Source organism: Medicago truncatula, chromosome 8 (assembly GCF_003473485.1).
Source record: "Medicago truncatula cultivar Jemalong A17 chromosome 8, MtrunA17r5.0-ANR, whole genome shotgun sequence".
In the NCBI taxonomy this organism is placed as follows: Eukaryota; Viridiplantae; Streptophyta; class Magnoliopsida; order Fabales; family Fabaceae; genus Medicago; species Medicago truncatula.
Genome location: NC_053049.1, coordinates 20,112,791 through 20,130,832, shown reverse-complemented (window position 1 = coordinate 20,130,832; position 18,042 = coordinate 20,112,791). Strand labels below are relative to the sequence as shown.

The 18,042-nt window shown below is 34.4% G+C and overlaps 2 protein-coding genes across 4 annotated transcripts in view; both read right to left on the bottom strand.

Moving 5' to 3' along the window:
• Positions 1 to 9,597: 9,597 nt before the first annotated feature.
• LOC11405725 (G-type lectin S-receptor-like serine/threonine-protein kinase CES101) lies at positions 9,598 to 15,894 on the bottom strand. Of its 3 annotated transcripts, none has more exons than XM_003628266.3 (7): positions 14,628 to 15,890; positions 11,453 to 11,560; positions 11,168 to 11,355; positions 10,670 to 10,880; positions 10,281 to 10,518; positions 10,037 to 10,187; positions 9,598 to 9,960 (listed from the first exon to the last, which is right to left on the bottom strand). In XM_003628266.3, exons 1-7 carry the CDS (start codon positions 15,766 to 15,768, stop codon positions 9,643 to 9,645), a joined length of 2,355 nt encoding a protein of 784 aa, XP_003628314.1. In that variant the 5' UTR covers positions 15,769 to 15,890; the 3' UTR covers positions 9,598 to 9,642. The 3 variants fall into 3 exon arrangements, 1 of the variants encoding a protein (XP_003628314.1); XR_005643460.1 differs by having other exon boundaries at positions 9,819 to 9,960; positions 10,345 to 10,518; positions 14,628 to 15,894; XR_005643459.1 differs by having other exon boundaries at positions 9,819 to 9,960; positions 10,310 to 10,518; positions 14,628 to 15,893.
• A 1,658-nt stretch (positions 15,895 to 17,552) lies between these two features.
• The window catches only part of LOC11407263 (uncharacterized), a 34,876-nt gene continuing 34,386 nt past the window's right edge, over positions 17,553 to 18,042 (bottom strand). Inside the window, 1 exon segment of the mRNA XM_024771705.2 lies at positions 17,553 to 18,038. Coding sequence (XP_024627473.2) covers positions 17,721 to 18,038 — 318 coding nt within the window. The 3' untranslated portion in view covers positions 17,553 to 17,720.

Below are 18,042 nucleotides of genomic sequence, written 5' to 3'. Positions count from 1 at the left end.
AAGACCAACTGCACACTAGTCAACAAGGATGACAAATCCATTTCATTCAAGGGAAAGAGAGTTGAGAATGTCTACAAAATTAATTTCTCTGATCTGGCTGATCAGAAGGTAGTTTGCCTTCTGTTATTGAATGATAAAAAGTGGGTATGGCATAGAAGGTTGAGACATGCTAATTGGAGATTAATTTCTAAAATTAGCAAGTTACAACTTGTCAAAGGATTGCCTAACATTGATTATCATTCAGATGCACTTTGTGGTGCATGTCAGAAAGGGAAAATTGTGAAAAGTACTTTCAAATCCAAAGACATTGTATCAACCTCAAGACCCTTAGAATTACTCCATATTGATATTTTTGGACCAGTTAACACTGCATCTTTATATGGAAGTAAATATGGATTAGTCATTGTTGATGATTACAGCAGATGGACTTGGGTAAAATTCATTAAAAGTAAAGACTATGCATGTGAAGTGTTTAGCAGCTTCTGCACTCAAATACAATCTGAAAAAGAATTGAAAATTTTGAAAGTCAGAAGTGATCATGGTGGAGAATTTGAAAATGAGCCATTTGAATCTTTTTGTGAAAAACATGGGATTCTCCATGAATTTTCTTCTCCTAGAACTCCACAACAAAATGGGGTTGTAGAGAGAAAGAACATAACCTTACAAGAAATGGCCAGAACCATGATCCATGAAAACAATTTAGCTAAACATTTCTGGGCAGAAGCAGTTAATACTTCATGTTATATTCAAAATAGGATCTATATCAGACCTATGTTGGAGAAAACTGCATATGAACTCTTTAAAGGAAGAAGACCCAATATCTCTTACTTTCATCAGTTTGGATGTACTTGTTACATTCTAAACACTAAAGACTATCTGAAGAAATTTGATGCCAAGATTCAAAGAGGAATCTTTTTAGGTTACTCTGAAAGGTCAAAGGCGTACAGAGTGTATAATTCAGAAACACATTGTGTTGAAGAATCTATGCACGTTAAATTTGATGATAGAGAGCCTGGAAGTAAAACTCCAGAGCAAAGTGAAAGTAATGCAGGTCCAACTGATTCTGAAGATGCATCAGAATCTGATCAACCTTCTGATTCTGAAAAGCATTCAGAAGCTGAATCTAGTCCAGAAGCTGAACATACTCCAGAAGCTGAGTCTATTTCAGAAGCAGAACCTAGTCCAGTAATACAGAATGATAATGCTTCTGAGGACATTCAAGATAACACTCAGCAGGTTATTCAACCAAAATTCAAGCACAAATCTTCACATCCTGAGGAGCTAATCATTGGAAGCAAAGATAGTCCTAGAAGAACAAGATCACATTTCAGACAAGAAGAATCTTTGATAGGTTTGCTTTCAATAATTGAGCCTAAAACTGTTGAAGAAGCTCTCTCAGATGATGGATGGATATTAGCTATGCAAGAAGAGCTAAATCAGTTTCAGAGGAATGATGTGTGGGATCTGGTACCCAAACCTTCTCAGAAGAACATTATTGGATCAAAATGGGTATTCAGAAACAAGCTGAATGAACAAGGAGAAGTAACCAGAAACAAAGCTAGACTTGTTGCACAAGGTTACAGTCGACAAGAAGACATTGATTACACTGAAACATTTGCTCCAGTTGCAAGATTGGAAGCAATCAGGTTACTTCTATCCTATGCAATTAATCATGGCATAATATTATATCAAATGGATGTCAAAAGTGCTTTTCTTAATGGTGTCATTGAAGAAGAAGTGTATGTCAAACAACCTCCTGGGTTTGAGGATCTTAAGCATCCTGACCATGTTTGTAAACTTAAGAAATCACTATATGGCTTGAAACAAGCTCCTAGAGCTTGGTATGATAGGCTAAGTAATTTTTTAATTAAAAATGATTTTGAAAGAGGACAAGTTGACACAACACTCTTCAGAAGGACTCTTAAGAAAGACATTTTGATTGTGAAAATATATGTTGATGATATAATATTTGGTTCTACTAATGCATCTCTTTGCAAGGAATTTTCTAAGTTAATGCAGGATGAATTTGAAATGAGCATGATGGGAGAATTGAAATTCTTTCTTGGAATTCAAATCAACCAAAGTAAAGAAGGAGTATATGTTCATCAAACAAAATATACAAAGGAGCTTCTGAAAAAGTTCAAGCTAGAAGATTGTAAAGTGATGAACACTCCAATGCATCCAACCTGCACCTTAAGCAAAGAAGATACTAGAACTGTAGTAGACCAGAAGCTATACAGAGGTATGATTGGTTCTCTGTTATACCTCACTGCATCTAGACATGATATTTTATTCAGTGTATGCTTGTGTGCAAGATTTCAATCAGATCCTAGAGAATCTCATTTAACTACAGTTAAGAGAATCTTCAGGTATCTGAAAGGAACAACTAATCTTGGACTCCTGTATAGGAAATCCCTAGATTATAAGTTGATTGGATTCTGTGATGCTGATTATGCTGGTGACAGGATTGAAAGAAAATCAACCAGTGGAAATTGTCAATTCCTGGGAGAGAATCTGATATCCTGGGCAAGCAAAAGACAAGCAACTATTGCTATGTCTACAGCAGAAGCAGAATATATTTCAGCTGCAAGTTGTTGCACACAACTACTTTGGATGAAACATCAGTTGGAAGATTATCATATTAATGCTAACAGTATTCCCATCTTTTGTGATAATACTGCTGCTATTTGTTTGTCTAAGAATTCAATTCTACATTCTAGAGCCAAGCATATTGAGATCAAACACCATTTTATCAGAGACTATGTTCAAAAAGGAATTTTAGATATACAATTCATTGATACTGAACATCAATGGGCTGATATATTTACTAAACCTTTATCTGTTGAAAGATTTGATTTTATTAAGAAAAATTTGAACATGCACTTTGTGTCTGATTGAAAATTTGCTTGCCTCTGAATAAGAAGTTTGGTTCTGAAGTCCATTCAAAAGCATCTGGTCCATCAGAAGCTCTTAACTGAGGTTCTGAGGAAAATGTGTCTCTGAAGATGACGTCAGCACTAAAACTTCAGAAGCGGCATTCTTTGCTTCTGAATAGCTGGCTAGTGGGATCGTTTGCAGTTACTTTTTTGTAACAGCTGTCCCATTACCCAAAGGTTAGTTTTCTGAAAAGTTTCTGACGTGGTCTATTTGTATTGGAGTATAACAAAAAGGGCAATGATGTTTTATTTGCTTTTAAACATACTAACACGCGCCCCCAATTTGTCATTAATGCTATGTTTGTTTGTCTCATTTGAATTGCAAACGTTTTTGATAAAAACACTTAAACAAACACACACTACTCCCTTCACAACTCACACTCTCATTTCACTTCAAACCTTCTCTGCTAAGAAACTCCAAAAACCCTAGAAACCCTTTTCTTCTTCAATCAATCTTATGGCTTCTTCAAGTTCTGCACCTGGTCCATCATCAAACATGCAACAAGAAGAGGCTCCTGCCTACGTGATTAAAGGAAGAACCATGTCCTTGGAGGAATGGGATTTGAAGATTCAATCAAAAAATCTAATGGATTTTATTTCTTTGGCCGCTCACAACTGTGATATTGGAAGTTTCTATGAAGCGCAAGGCTTGGGAAGCTACTTCAATTTTCTGAACGGTCCAACTTATCAAACTTTGGTACGACATTTCTGGGTTAGAGCCAGTATCTATGATAGAGATGCTGCTAAGATTGAAGAAGATGAAAAAGTTCTTCTCAATCCATAACTCAAGGGTAAATCCAGAAAGGAAATGGGCTTGGAACCATTTAATAAAACCCAGATATGATCAAGCATCATGGGGATTCCTGTATGGATCAATGAGGATGTGATTGCTTTCGTCCTCAGAACACCAGCAGAAGGAGATTATAAAGCTGGAATCACTATGCCCAAAGATAGCCCTTGGAATGATATTGTGAATAAAACACTCTACAACAAGGTCAAAGACTTCGCCTATGCAGATATGAATGCCAAGACCAAAGTGATGCTAAAAATTCAAAATGACAACCTACTACCAAAAGGTGGTGGTAGTGATCAACCTTCTCTGGAACACAAAATCCTCTTACACTTTTTCATAACTGGTGTAAAGGCTAATGTGCCCAGATACATCTTCAGGCATATGGTACAACAGCTCAGAGAGAGCCAGCTGAAGAATAGGTGTTTGGTACCCTATGGGAGGCTACTCTCTGAGATTTTTTATCAAGGAGGTATCATTAATATGCTGAAGGAGGCAAAAATCTTCACAGATGAACAGTTGGGAACTGTTAGAGGAAAGATTATAAATGCTGAAACACTGAGATCCATGCATCTGATTAAGGCAGAAGATCTTAAGAAGCTGAGCACAGATTTGAAAGAATCTGATGCTAAATCAGATTTGATGCCAAACTTTCCCCCTATCTGCAAACAAGATCCTCTGGATGTTCAGATGAACTATATCAGAGATCATTTTGAAAAGACAAGGGAGAAGATCAGCCTGAAAGATGTGCCAGAACAGATGTTTGGAGGTGTTCTTCCTGTTGCCAAGAGCAGGAAATCAAAGAGCAAACCCCTTTCAAAAGAAGAATACTTGGAAGAAGAAGAGGCTAAAAGGACCAGAAAAGAAATCAAGGTTGAGGTTGCAGCACAAAAGCCCAAGAAATTCATGACAACAATTTCTGCTTCTGAACAAGCTGCTGCTTCTGAAGAAGTTCATGCTTCTGAAGAAGATGCTCAGAAGCAGAAAATCAAGAAATCTGATGCTAGGGAAGCTGCTCTTCAAACCATCAGAAACAAGAGAACAAGAAATCTGAAAACTTCTGAAAGAAGCACGGAAGATCATGTTGAACAGCTAGGAGTGTTGGAAGAAGAGCCAAGTGCTAAGAAGGCTAAGAGTAATAAGCCTAGTGTAATGCCAATGTTTGTTCCTACAGAAGAACAATGGCAATATGCTAGAAATTATACAACAACTGAGATGGCTAGGAGGAAGCAGTTGAGACAGCAGAAGAAAAGAGAGGAACAACTCAAGGCTGCAGGGTATAAGCTTGCTCCTGAGAAGGCTGCTGAGTTTGCTGCTTTGGCTGCTGAGGTTGAAAAAGAAGCTGTCCAGGAGGGAGTAAAACTGTTATCTCAAGCTTTGAAAGACAAGCAGGCTTCAGGAGCTACTTCATCAGAACCAGCATCTAAAGCTCCAGAAGCAGCTCATCCAGAAGCTCACTCTTCAGGTACTTCTTTAAAAGCTAATATCAATACTCAGATTCCTGACCTTCCATCTTCACCCTCATCATCATCCACTAAATCAGATGACCAACCTCTTAGTCAACACATTGAAAAACTTCTAAATCGCAAACCTACCAAACTAACAACCTTTGGAACAATTGATTATGCGCAGACCCAAATTGAATTCTCTAAACAGAGGATAAAAATCTGTGAAAAATTCAATTTGCCTGCTGATCACTTTTTTCAACCACAAATTCAAGAAGCTGTTAGTATACAATTTCCTGAAACCACCCCACAAAATAACCAATCCCCACAAAAAGCCTCTGAAGTAGTTTCAGAAGCAACTACTTCAGAAACCCCCAACACCAAGAATCATCAACCCTTCATAACTTAGAAAAGCATTTAGGTGGTGAAATGCAACCTACACCCACAAAGGCCTCTAAGACAGTCCCTGAAAAGACTGTTTTGGAAAACCAACAAACAACTACACAAACTGAAACAGTCATCCCTGAGCAAACTGTTCCTGAACCAACTGTTCCTGAACAGGCTGTTTCTGACCTAGATCAAACTACCATAGAACAACCCCAGACTAACACAGAACAACAACAACAACCAGAATCACCAATAATTGACCTAACCTCTTCTGACCATCAAACAGCCTCTAATCAACCTTCTACATCTCAAACACCCATCCCAGACACCATCCTGGAATCTGAATATATTGATGAACAACTTATAAGGTTAAGTGATGAGATTCAGACACTGATTCTTCTCAGAACAGTTCCTGTACCTCCCATTCACTATCTTGATCAATGGATGGATCTGAAGAAAGGCTTCAATATACTGCTGGATCAGCTGAGCACAAAATGTGTCTCATCTCACTCTGCTATGTTGAAGAAATTATTGGATGATATGCATGAAGCAGCTAGAGTGAAGGAGCTTGATTATGTGCCTCTGCTAGCCAACGCTCCGTTCTATCCAGAAGCTGTTTACATCTCAAGGGCTGATAGAATTCAAGAAGGGCTGAGAAGAAGACTGAGAGCCAAGGATGAAGAACTTCAGAAGCAGTCTGAGCAGATCAAATACTTATTGGAACAAGTGTCTAAGCTATCCAAACCTTAGTTGCACACCAATTCTTTTTGAATGTTTAGATCTTGTTTTAAGTATTGCATTGCTTTGACTATGTATTTTAACTGGTTTATCATTGCTTCTGAATCAATTCAATATTTCTCATGCTATTTTCAAGTTGTTGCTCTGAAAATAATTGCTATATTTGTTGTGTCATTGGCTCTAATACACTGTATTTTAAAGTTTATCCTTCTGTTGCTCTGATACTCTTTCTTTTGTTTTTTTACTTACTTTTTGTTGATGACAAAAGGGGGAGTAGATGTATAGTATTTTTAAGGCTCTGAGCCCCATCAAATTAACTTTTTGATATGAGCTTTGCTCAGAACCACTTCTAAACCTTTTTTTTAATACTTCTGATAGTTTATGAGTATTTTATTGAAATTTAATTAATGAGTATAGAACTTAGGGGGAGCTTACAAACCTCACCTTAAAGATCTATAAGACCTAGGGGGAGCTTTCAAAACTCTATCCCAGTAGTCAACTTATTAATTAGATCAACAACAATTGAACATTTTAAATACTATTGTTTGTCATCATCAAAAAGGGGGAGATTGTTGGAACAAAATGTGTTTTACAATGAACCTTAATGAGTTTTGATGATAACAAGGTATTAAAAATTGTCAATTGGTTATTACTAATAATTGTTCAAGTATACAGGACCAAATGCTAGTCAAGTAATTTCAATAGGTCTTAGAAGAACAATGGAAAGCAAAGGAATTCATAGCATCTGAAGAAAACTGCGTCTGAAGCTTGAAGTACTCCTGAAGCTGAAGTGCATCTGAAGTGATGACGTCATCAGAAGCAGAAGCTCATCAGAAGCAAGGTTTTCATCAGAAGCGATATCATCACCAGAAGCTACATTTTATCCGTAAATTCAAACTGAAGATCCAAAGTAGCTGTTTCTCATTTCAACATTATCTAAGAAGAACGAAGAATTGAAAGGGAGGTATCAACGGTCATTTGGATAGCATTGAGTATTTTTCCTTCGTTAACAGAGTTGACAAAGTACAAGTGTACAACCACTACCTCCACTACTCTGTTTTGTCCACGCTACAAGACAAGACAACAGCCATGCCTGCAGAATTTGTGCCTTCAAGATGGGAATGAATTTGAAGCTAATTCTTCAAAGGACTACACCCAAATCAGGCAAAGGATTACTGGTGAATGATCAAAGGATTCCAAACGACTCTTTAGACGTGCTAATCATCTCAACGTCTCTTTCACATCTCTATATAAAGGAGTGAAGACTTGAAGATTGTAGATAGAGACATACAAGTTAAAAAGCGCCAAAACTCTGTCAATTTGATTCTACAAAGCACACTGAATTTCTGCACTGATTTGATACATCTTAGAAATTCAAAAGTCTACAGTCTTTAACGTATTGTATTGTGAACACCACTGATTGTATATCAAGTGTTCAAGTCAAACTTATTTCATTGTATTTTTGTTTGATCAGAAGCCTCTTGCCTGCGTGCTTGAGCATTAGAAGACTCTTGCTTAGTGCTTGAGCATTGGAAGACTCTTGCGTGTGTGCTTGAGCATTTTTGAGAAGTCTCATACTTAGAGAGTATTGAGCATTTTGTAATCTTTGTGATTATAGTGAAATCTCCTTGGAAGTGCAAAGGGGACTGGACTACTTCTGATTTGTGGAAGGAACCAGGATAACTGCTTGTGTCTTGCTTTTCTTTTCTCTGCTTTGATCTTTTCCGCTGCATATCTGATTCTGATCATTTCATCAGAAGCATTCACAAACTGCTTTTGAAGTTTTATCAGAAGAAGAATTTTTTAGAGAGAAAAAGAAAACACAATTCAACCCCCCCCCCCCCCCCCCCCTTGTGTTTTTCTCACCTTCAGTAACAACCTTTTTCCCAGGATGTGATAAATGTACTCCTAGGGTTTTCTTACAAGGTCCTTACGAAATGAATTTTACGAGTGCACCCACTAAGTGTTTCGAGCATCCCCTTACACCAATCAACCCAGTTATATTGCTTGGCTAGACAAAATACAAAGTAAGAGAGCCCAAGTAAGTAAGAATTTAGGTATTTTCGACCTAGTTTAGCTTTCCAAAACAGGTCCTAAATATGATGCCAATCTACTTCTAACTGCCATCCATTTTTGGGAGAGTTCGACCAACACAATTACAACTGAAATGTGGTATTCTCACCGCCACACTCTTCGACATAGCTTCCATTATGGGGCTTCAACCAACAGGAGAAACATATATGACCCTAGCATAGTAAGCAAACACTAGGCCACTTCGACTTTAAGAAAGCTAGTTATACAACCTTTATCTCTGATCACTATTAAACTGATAATGGTGAGGTTTCCCACCAAGAACACATAGCTTACCATACCTTTTGGATTTTCCACTTTTTTTTATGCTCCAATTCCCTTCAGTTAGCCAAAATATTTGTAGTGATGGTGACTCAACTATGTGAAGGACATAATTTTTGTTTAAGTTGAATCATCTTCGGATGCCCATATCTCTGGGCTATGAATGCCAAGTTATGCACCGCCTGGAGCCAGGGAAAGGTCTTTTAATCTCTGGGCCTATATGACTACTCCAACTCTGGCTAGTTGCTACTTTCTAGCAAAAATTAGGCTTCTTTATCCCAAAAGATCACGAAGAGGAAATAAATTGTCGAAGGGTAGGACGAACAAGACTAGCTTTTCTCACTATGAGGTAAATAGGACTTTGGACCCCGAAACTATTTTTAGAGTACTTCAACTTATTCCTTCAATGTGCTTTCCCTTCTCTACAGAAAAGGACCAACATAAGTCGAGGTACACATATTCGAGAGATTCAAGCTTTTCAAAACTTCTTTAAAGTTATATATAATCCTCAAAAACTTGGCCAGACAGTAACTGAAGCACAAGTTTTAAAATAAAAAATGATCGAAAGATTCAAGAGGTAAATATGCCTTTTCATCCTCTGCCTAGTGCTAATAGGTTACCATTTTTGTGATTGGCATGATTTTTCTATAGCAGAGATAAGGGATTGATTGACATTCTTTTCAGGTACCATTTTTATAGAAATAATTTGTTATGTGCGATTTATAAATAGGACTTGTTAGAAATTAAAAATGTTGGTGATAGGCTATGAAAATCTAATTTAGACTAAAATCTATTAACAAGAACTACAATGAAAAAGTACGTACTATAAGAACCATTTTTTATTTTTTTTTACAGACACCAAATATTTCATAAAACAAAACCATATTCAAGCTTACATTTTTTGATACTTCAAAGAACAAAATCTGTTTCAAATGAGTGTATGAACAATCTATATATATATATATATATATATATATATATATATATTGATTATTTATACTTTCCCTTCTACTTCACACGAGGTAGAAATTGTTGTAGAATAGGTGTCGGTGTCTGGCACTTTAGAAGTTGTTTCTCCATCAAGAATGTCTCTTCTAACATAAAATGCTGGTCTTCTGGGTATTGTTGTGAGTTCATATTTGTTTGTTAACATTGCTATAACATCAGACATTGTAGGTCGATCATTTGCATATTGTTCTACACATAAGAGACCAACATGAATGCACCTTTTCACTTCATCCGGAACAAATGTGTCATTTAACGTTGGATCCATTAGCTTTAGATACTCACCATCATTCCATAGCTCCCATGCCTATTAATAATCTAATCAAATTACGAAGAATAGGTAATATTTATTAAAAAAAACTCAATGAAAGTAATTGACATACATGTCCGATTAGATTTAGTGGACGATCATCATCATAAAAGCTATTATTTTTTCTTCCACAAACAATTTCAAGCATCAACACTCCAAAGCTATAGACATCAGACTTTGTAGAACAAACTCCTTCCATGGCATATTCTGGAGACATGTAACCACTACACAAAAAAATTCATAACTTTAAAATAAAAAGTTTTCACAAAATCATCATAATAAAAATATTAATAACAAATAAATTTTAGAATACTCACTAAGTCCCAACAATCCGGTTGGTATTTACTGTGGATTCCAGTTGTGTAAACATCCTTGCCATACCAAAATCAGCAATTTTTGGGTTCATATTCTCATCAAGAAGTATGTTGCTAGCTTTCAAGTCTCTGTGAATGATTTTGAGTCTTGAGTACTTATGAAGATAGAGTAATCCTTGAGAAATTCCTTCGATTATGTTGAAACGCTTCTTCCAATCTAGCAACATCTTTTTTGTACAATCTTCTCAATGAAAACATAATGTTATTCAAATGTATATTATTCAAAAGTAGCAAATCATAATGTTATTTAGTTTTCCATGGCTAACTAATGAGTATATAAAACATGAGCTAGGATAACATCACATACAAATATAGACTTCACACATTCTTACCAAATAGGTAGAAATCCAAGCTTTTGTTTGGCATATATTCGTAAATTAGAATCCTTTCTTCTTCATGAATGCAACAACCAAGTAGTTGGACAAGATTTTTGTGCTGAAGTTCACATATAAGTAACAATTCATTTTTGAATTCCACAATTCCTTGTCCAGATGTTTTCGAAAGCCTTTTTACAGCAATTTCTTGCCCTGTTGCCAAGATTCCCTGAAATCTTAAAACACAAGTACAAAATTTAGGTGCATTTCTTTAGATAATATGAATATGGTTCTTAACTTAATACATTTGAAGAAACATAGTTGCTACAGTTAAGAACCATACCAAAAAATACCTATAAAAAATACATATAAGTTTTGTCCGAAACAATAATCACTAACCATGAAAAACAACATTACCACATTAGAAACACTTGTTTGCAACATGATGCTGGTGCCATAATTATAATAGTAATTTACAACATGTTTTTAAAACATACAATTTAACTATAAAGTCACCTTATAAACGGGTCCATAACCTCCCTGTCCTAACTTGTTTTCAGGGGAAAATTCCATAGTTGCTTCCAAGATTGATGTAAAGTTAAAAACTTTTATATCATGTCCCTTGAAGTCGTCTTCAAGATCTTTGATATCATATGATTCCACCAAATCATTGCTCTTACCTTCCTTTCTTTTACTTTTCTTATCTACATAACCAAAAAAATCAAAGATAAAGATAGAACCTATACATATCCATCTTGTTTTACTTGCATTGACTGTTTTAAAGTATCCATATTGATATACCTGGAAGTGCATATTTTTTTTTCTTTTTGGCTAGCCATATAATGAGTGGGCATAATATGAGTAAAGCAGTTGTAATTGCAGCACCTATCCATATCCACCTTTTTATACCTGCATTGACTATACAAAATCAATTTGAATTGTGATATAAGCATATTCATCTCAAACATTTAATTTTGTTGGTCATATCTTGATGCCAAACCCTAATACTTCAACTTCAAAATCCTCATTTATAAATATGACTTTTTGGAATCATTTGGCTATTGTTTCTACCATGACATCTTGGCAAAATTTGGATTGTCCTTAGATAATCATTATCGTATTTTTGATCGTGTTCCGGATTTTTCTTTATTACTGGTTGTTGCGGAGTCTTCAGCTGTAGCTTTTCCTCGTGGTTTCTAGTTCTTTTGGGGTTTTCTTAGCCCCTTTGTTTCAACAAAAATAAAAAATAATCATTGAGCAATAGAAATATATCCCTTTGACACTTTTTTATTTTATTTGAGTTCTAGGTCTTGTGAAATAAATTTGATTAGAACGGTTGTGATGAAGCGACTGTGATAAGGATGTAAAAGTGATCGCGATAAAGTAGATATGATGAGTAGTGATTCTGATGAAGTGATGTGATTAAACGATTATGATTAAACAATTATGATGAAGTGATTATGAGATGAAGCGATTGTGAGATTACATTTGGATTCTATTTCTATAAAAGAGGAATGCTAGCAACACTCGAAAAGTAAATATAAAATAATTAAAAAGTAAAAATAAAATAACTAAATAGTATTAATATTATGACCGTTTTTTTGTTATTATCGAATATAATAACCCGAGACTATCCATTAATATTGTGTTGACTTTGTCGTACTAGATAACGGTTTTTTTATTTTTAGTCCTTTCAAAATGGAGTTGCATTACATCATAATTGTTGTAGTGAAAGAACTTCTTTTTCAATCTTTTTTTTTAATCAAATTGCATTTTCCACCATATAATGTACAAGGCAAGTTTGTCTCTTACGGTTTGTTTGGTAGAGATGAATTAGGGAAGAGAGAAATTGGGGCGAGAGAGATACAAGAGAATATGGGCTTTTCTTCAGTTTTGCAGAGGAAAGAAATAGAAGAGACAGAGTCTAAAAGCATGGGGCTGCACATTTTTTAGTCTTCGCAAGACAGCAGAGAAATAGGAGAGAACTCTCATTTTCCAATTGTGTCCTTGCTTGCTGCAACATAATAGTTAATAAATAAAGAGAGGGATTTTTCAAACAAATAGATAAAAAAAAAAAAAAAAAGAACTGAAGCACAAAAGATTTTTTGACGACAGGTACATGTTGATGAAATGATTTGTTAAATTATTTAATTCAAAACACCAATTGTTTCGTTCTTTTTTTTATCATTTTGGCATAAAAAATTAATTATCCAATTTAATTATATTTAACCTGTTAATTAAACTAATTGTAGATGTAGTAGACAAAAACAAATCTCAATGCATATCAAAGAGAATGAAATATGTGGTCCCAAATATATGCAGATGTTGGAATTCGAACCTCAGACACCACAGTTATTCACCTTAAAAATATTAATTTTTATCCATCGTGTGTTACTTCATTCTTTTTGTTAAAATTATATGTCAATGTTATATTATTGGTATGTTACTTCATTTTTTTTTTTTTTGACAAAATGTTACTTCATTCTTTTGTAAAAATTATATGTTAATGTTATATTATGTACCTAAAAATAGCTCATTCTTAACCTCAACATGTAAAATGTTGTATTTAAATAATTTTTCTTTTATCGAATATTTGGCCTTTACCGTAAATGATACTCTTTAACTGTTTGTTGAAATGTTTCTTCCACCTGTTTATATAGATTGCAAAATTCTGGTGCATTTTGTGGTAGATATTTAACAAAGAGAGTTAAGTTTCAATTTGGATGAAAAATGTAATATTAACAAAAAAAATGTTGCTATAATTTTTCAAAACCCTTTTATTCCAATAGGGCGATTTGTTTTGTTGAAGAAATAGGGCGATTTGTTTTGAAGAAATAGGGGAAATAAAGCGATGCCGATTTGCTTTGTTCATGAAAATAGGAGATTAGGTGTGAGCATTAGGGTAAAAACAGTAAAATTATGCAATAGGGTTTAGGTTAAAATTAGGGCTTACGGGATAACTTTAATATATAAGAAGATAAGAAGATTAGGTGAGAGCATTAGGGTTGTTCATGAAAATAGGAGATTAAGTGCGAGCATTAAGGTTAAAACAGTAAAATTATGCAATAGGGTTTAGGTTAAAATTAGGGCTTACGGGTTAACTTTAATATATAAGAAGATTTATATTATAGGTTCTTTAATTTTTTAATTCAAGGGTATATTATCTCTCTTCTTTCTCTTACAACAAACAATACATAAAATCTACTCTACATATTAGACCTTTCAAAAATAAACATATTTCTCTCTCACATTTTCTCTCTACTCATACTCTCTCCCACCTTTTTCTCTCTTCACAACTTCTCTTCCTACCAAACACACCCTTAGACAATAGGTAGTTTAAGTAACTTTGTCACATATGTAATAAATAGACTAACGGGTTAATATGCAAAATGAGATTAAACCTTATTTAATTTTTTTTTTTTGAAGAAGCCAAATGAATTTATTAAAATCATAAAGAATCTGACCAACACAAAAAATGCTAGACTAGGAGTCGTAAAGTAGCAACATACAAAGGAAAATAAAAGTTGTACCAAAACCCTGACCAAACGTACATAAAAAATCTCAACCAACGTCACAAGCTGCCACCAAAAAAAACTTCCACCACCTACGTTCCGGTGCTCGCACACAACCCCCAAACAACATAACAAACCTTATTTTAAAATTTAAAGTGACATTTTCGATAATCTAATTTATAGAGGAGGGCAGTTGGGTAGCTCAACAATTAAGCTAAGGGGTTAAATAAGTTGTCGAGTTTAAAGTCTACGATTCAAGTCATAACAAAAAAAAATATGCTAACATCATACTAATTAGTATACTAACATTTGCTATTAAAATACAGAGATGATGTTTGATTCCAATCAATTTTATTTGTCCTTAGATTGGCATCGGTTATATAATGGGCTGAAGGAAGGCAGTTTCTATAGTTGAATAAGCAGAAAATAAATAATCACTTAAAATGACATTATAACTTACGTACCATGGGAATTCGGAGCTGATTTTGTTGTCTTTACCAAGGTGTAAAATTTATCCGGAACCATGTCAACATATTGTGTCGAATTCCATGAAAGGAATACACATCCAGTCATATTACTATAATATAGTTGGAATCCATTGCAACTACAATTTTTCCAACATCTGATCTTGCAATCACTGTAACTATAAGTCACGTCGAATTCATATGTTGTTGAATTGTCTATGCTTGGTCTTCCCGCCTTTTTCTGAAACATCTCACCAGGTTCCCTGCAAGTTGGTATATCCTCCCATTTTTGGCACCCTCCATCACTATTATATCCGTAACACATATCTGCATTAGCAATATATCCATCATCACCTACTAACTTCCCCTTCGAGGATAGTTCCCATTGTGCAAACTTCCCATCTTTAACTTCGAACGTGAAAGAATCTTCATCCTTGTTAGAGACAATAATGTACTGATACCTACTTTGAACATTGGCCGGAATATTCTCGAATAATCCATTGCTTTTAAGTTTTCCGCTTTTCCAATACACTTTGCCGCTTTTCTTGATGTTCAATTCACCTTGTTTTGGTTCCCATTCAAGATTAAATTTATCTGAAACCAATGACCAATTATGTCCTGTTTTTCGATTAACGCCTAACTTCATCATTGGGATCAAAACGTCTGATGGATAATCAAAACTCTGCCACAACACACTCATTGAGCCGTTGGGAAGAAATTGTTGAAGCACAAAGTTACCGGCGTCTAACATAGTGGCCACAGTGTTGTTGGTAGGTTGAGGTGAAGAGTAAATGATTATTGGTTTCCTATTTTGAGATTCTATTTTGAGCACACCAGAGTAGTCTAGTGATAGAACTGATGTATTAAAGTCAATGGAATGATTTATATCATACACCCACACTACTTTGCCATAATCAGCATTAACACTTATAAACAAGCATTGGAAATCAGAATTAGAATTATTGCCGAATTGAAGACAAAACTTGCCTTGTTTAGAACATAGCTTGGATTTGTAATTCAATTTATCACCTGGCTTCAAACTATCACTTGTTGCTTCAACACAAATATTAGCAGTAGTGTTCCACCACAACCATAGGTATATCAATACAACTTGTTTCTTTATTTCAAAGCTTATCATCATTGTTGAATATTGTTTCAAAAAGAAGAGAAATACTCACCAACTTGTTTCTTGCAATCTGCACTGCCCAACTTTATCAGAGTTTCTTCTGGTTCACAATGTTAATGTCAAATCAACTTTATCTTTATTTTTCCACTACTAAATGTTGCACAAACTAGACTACTTTTCTCTACTATACTTTTTTTAAAAGAAGTTTACTTTAATACAATAATAATTGAAGGATAAGTAATGTATAGATTATAACGTCCCTGTTCGCAAGGGACCTAAGTAAAGTTTATTTATTTTTTATTTTATTTTTTAAATTGAAGTAATGAAATTAAATTATGTGATATAACGAATGAAAAGAATTTGTTTATTTTTTTTCTTTCAAGAAAATAATACGTTATTCAAGTAGGTGTGCTTTTTTTCTTTTATTACAAAGAGTACGTAAGCCTAAAGCAGGTGTTCTTATGAAAGCTATGATTTTTGTTTTGTTTTTTAACAACCATATCTATTAGAAAGGAGAGAAGTAGAAAGAGTACTTAACCTACAAGTTGGGAAAAGTATAAGGGTTACATGCCCAAAAAAAACCAACCTCTAACTTAAGTATTTAAACAAAGAAGAGGGTTTGAAATCATTATAGAAACATGGTCCCCTTTTTTTTAGCAAGAAACCAACTTTATAGATGTTACTTTGATACCTTCTACGATCTCCTGCACTTCCGCAATCTTTGAGGAGAAAATAACCTCATTTCGCGATTCCCAAATCATCCACAATATTGCATGCTGGATAAGTGTTAAGCCCTTACAATGCCTTTTATTTAAAGAAGATAAATAATCTAGGAGGGAAAGAAAATTTGCAGGTAGAATGACCCCCGTTCCGATCCATTTAAAAAACGAATACCTCTGCAACGAAGTTACTTCTACAAAACAAGTGATCCTTCACCTCTCGAATCCTAGGACACCACACAGAGTCTGAAATAACACCATCCACTAACACTCCTCTTTCAGATAAATTTGAGCAAGTCGGGAGTCTACAAAAATTACTAGGCAAGAGAAAATTTGAACCTTTTGCAAAGCCAAACTCAACCATTTCCCATTAACCCCCTTCTTGTTGCTGCACTTAAAGAAATTTGCACTCTTGCGGTTCAATTCAAGGAAAGAACTAATTGCAAATTAAAAAGTATAGTAACCTACAAAATAATTCAACCTTTTATTACTATCTTAACTATAAAAAAAAAAAAAAATATTGCAAAAATGAAACATGTCTTCTTTTCTAGATAAAAGCATATTCAAAATATAAAGAAGAAAAAAACCAGTAGCTGAACATTTTATTTGAGTTACATTAATTTTGCCTATATCCAAATTGTATTGTTTGTAAATTCAGCTCAAAAGTATGTCAAGAGTAGGAAGTAGTAAATTCAGCTTAAACGGGTGTATTCTCTTTTTTCAGATCTTAATATATTAAAATAAAAAATATGCCTTTTCATACAAAAAATTAGTATAGAAAATTAGTAACGGAAGCTGAACAAGTTTTAAAGTAAAAAATGATTGAAAGGATTCCAGAGGTAAATATGCCTTTTCATACAAAAAATTAGTATAGATTAGCTTTGGAACTCCATTGCATTAAATTTCGTCCTCTGCCTAGTGCTAATAGGTTACCATTTTTGTGATTGGCATGCTTTTCAGGTACCATTTTTGTAGAAATAATTTGTTATGTGCCATTTATAAATAGGACTTGTTAGAAATCAAAAATGTTGGTGATGGACTATGAAAATCTAATTTAGACTAAAATCTATTAACAAGAACTACAATGAAAAAGTACGTACTTTAAGAACCATTTTGAATTTTTTTTTACAGACACTGAATATTTCATAAAACCAAACCATATTCAAGCTTACATTTTTTGATACTTCAAAGAACAAAATCTGTTTCAAACGAGTGTATGAACAATCTACATATATATTTATTGATTATTTATATTTTCCCTTCTACTTCACACGAGGTAGAAATTGTTGTAGAATAGGTGTCGGTGTCTGGCACTTTAGAAGTTGTTTCTCTATCAAGAATGTCTCTTCTAACATAAAATGCTGGTCTTCTAGGTATTGTTGTGAGTTCATATTTGTTTGTTAACATTGATATAACATCAGACATTGTAGGTCGATCATTTGCATATTGTTCTACACATAAGAGACCAACATGAATGCACCTTTTCACTTCATCCGGAACAAATGTGTCATTTAACGTTGGATCCATTAGCTTTAGATACTCACCATCATTCCATAGCTCCCATGCCTAT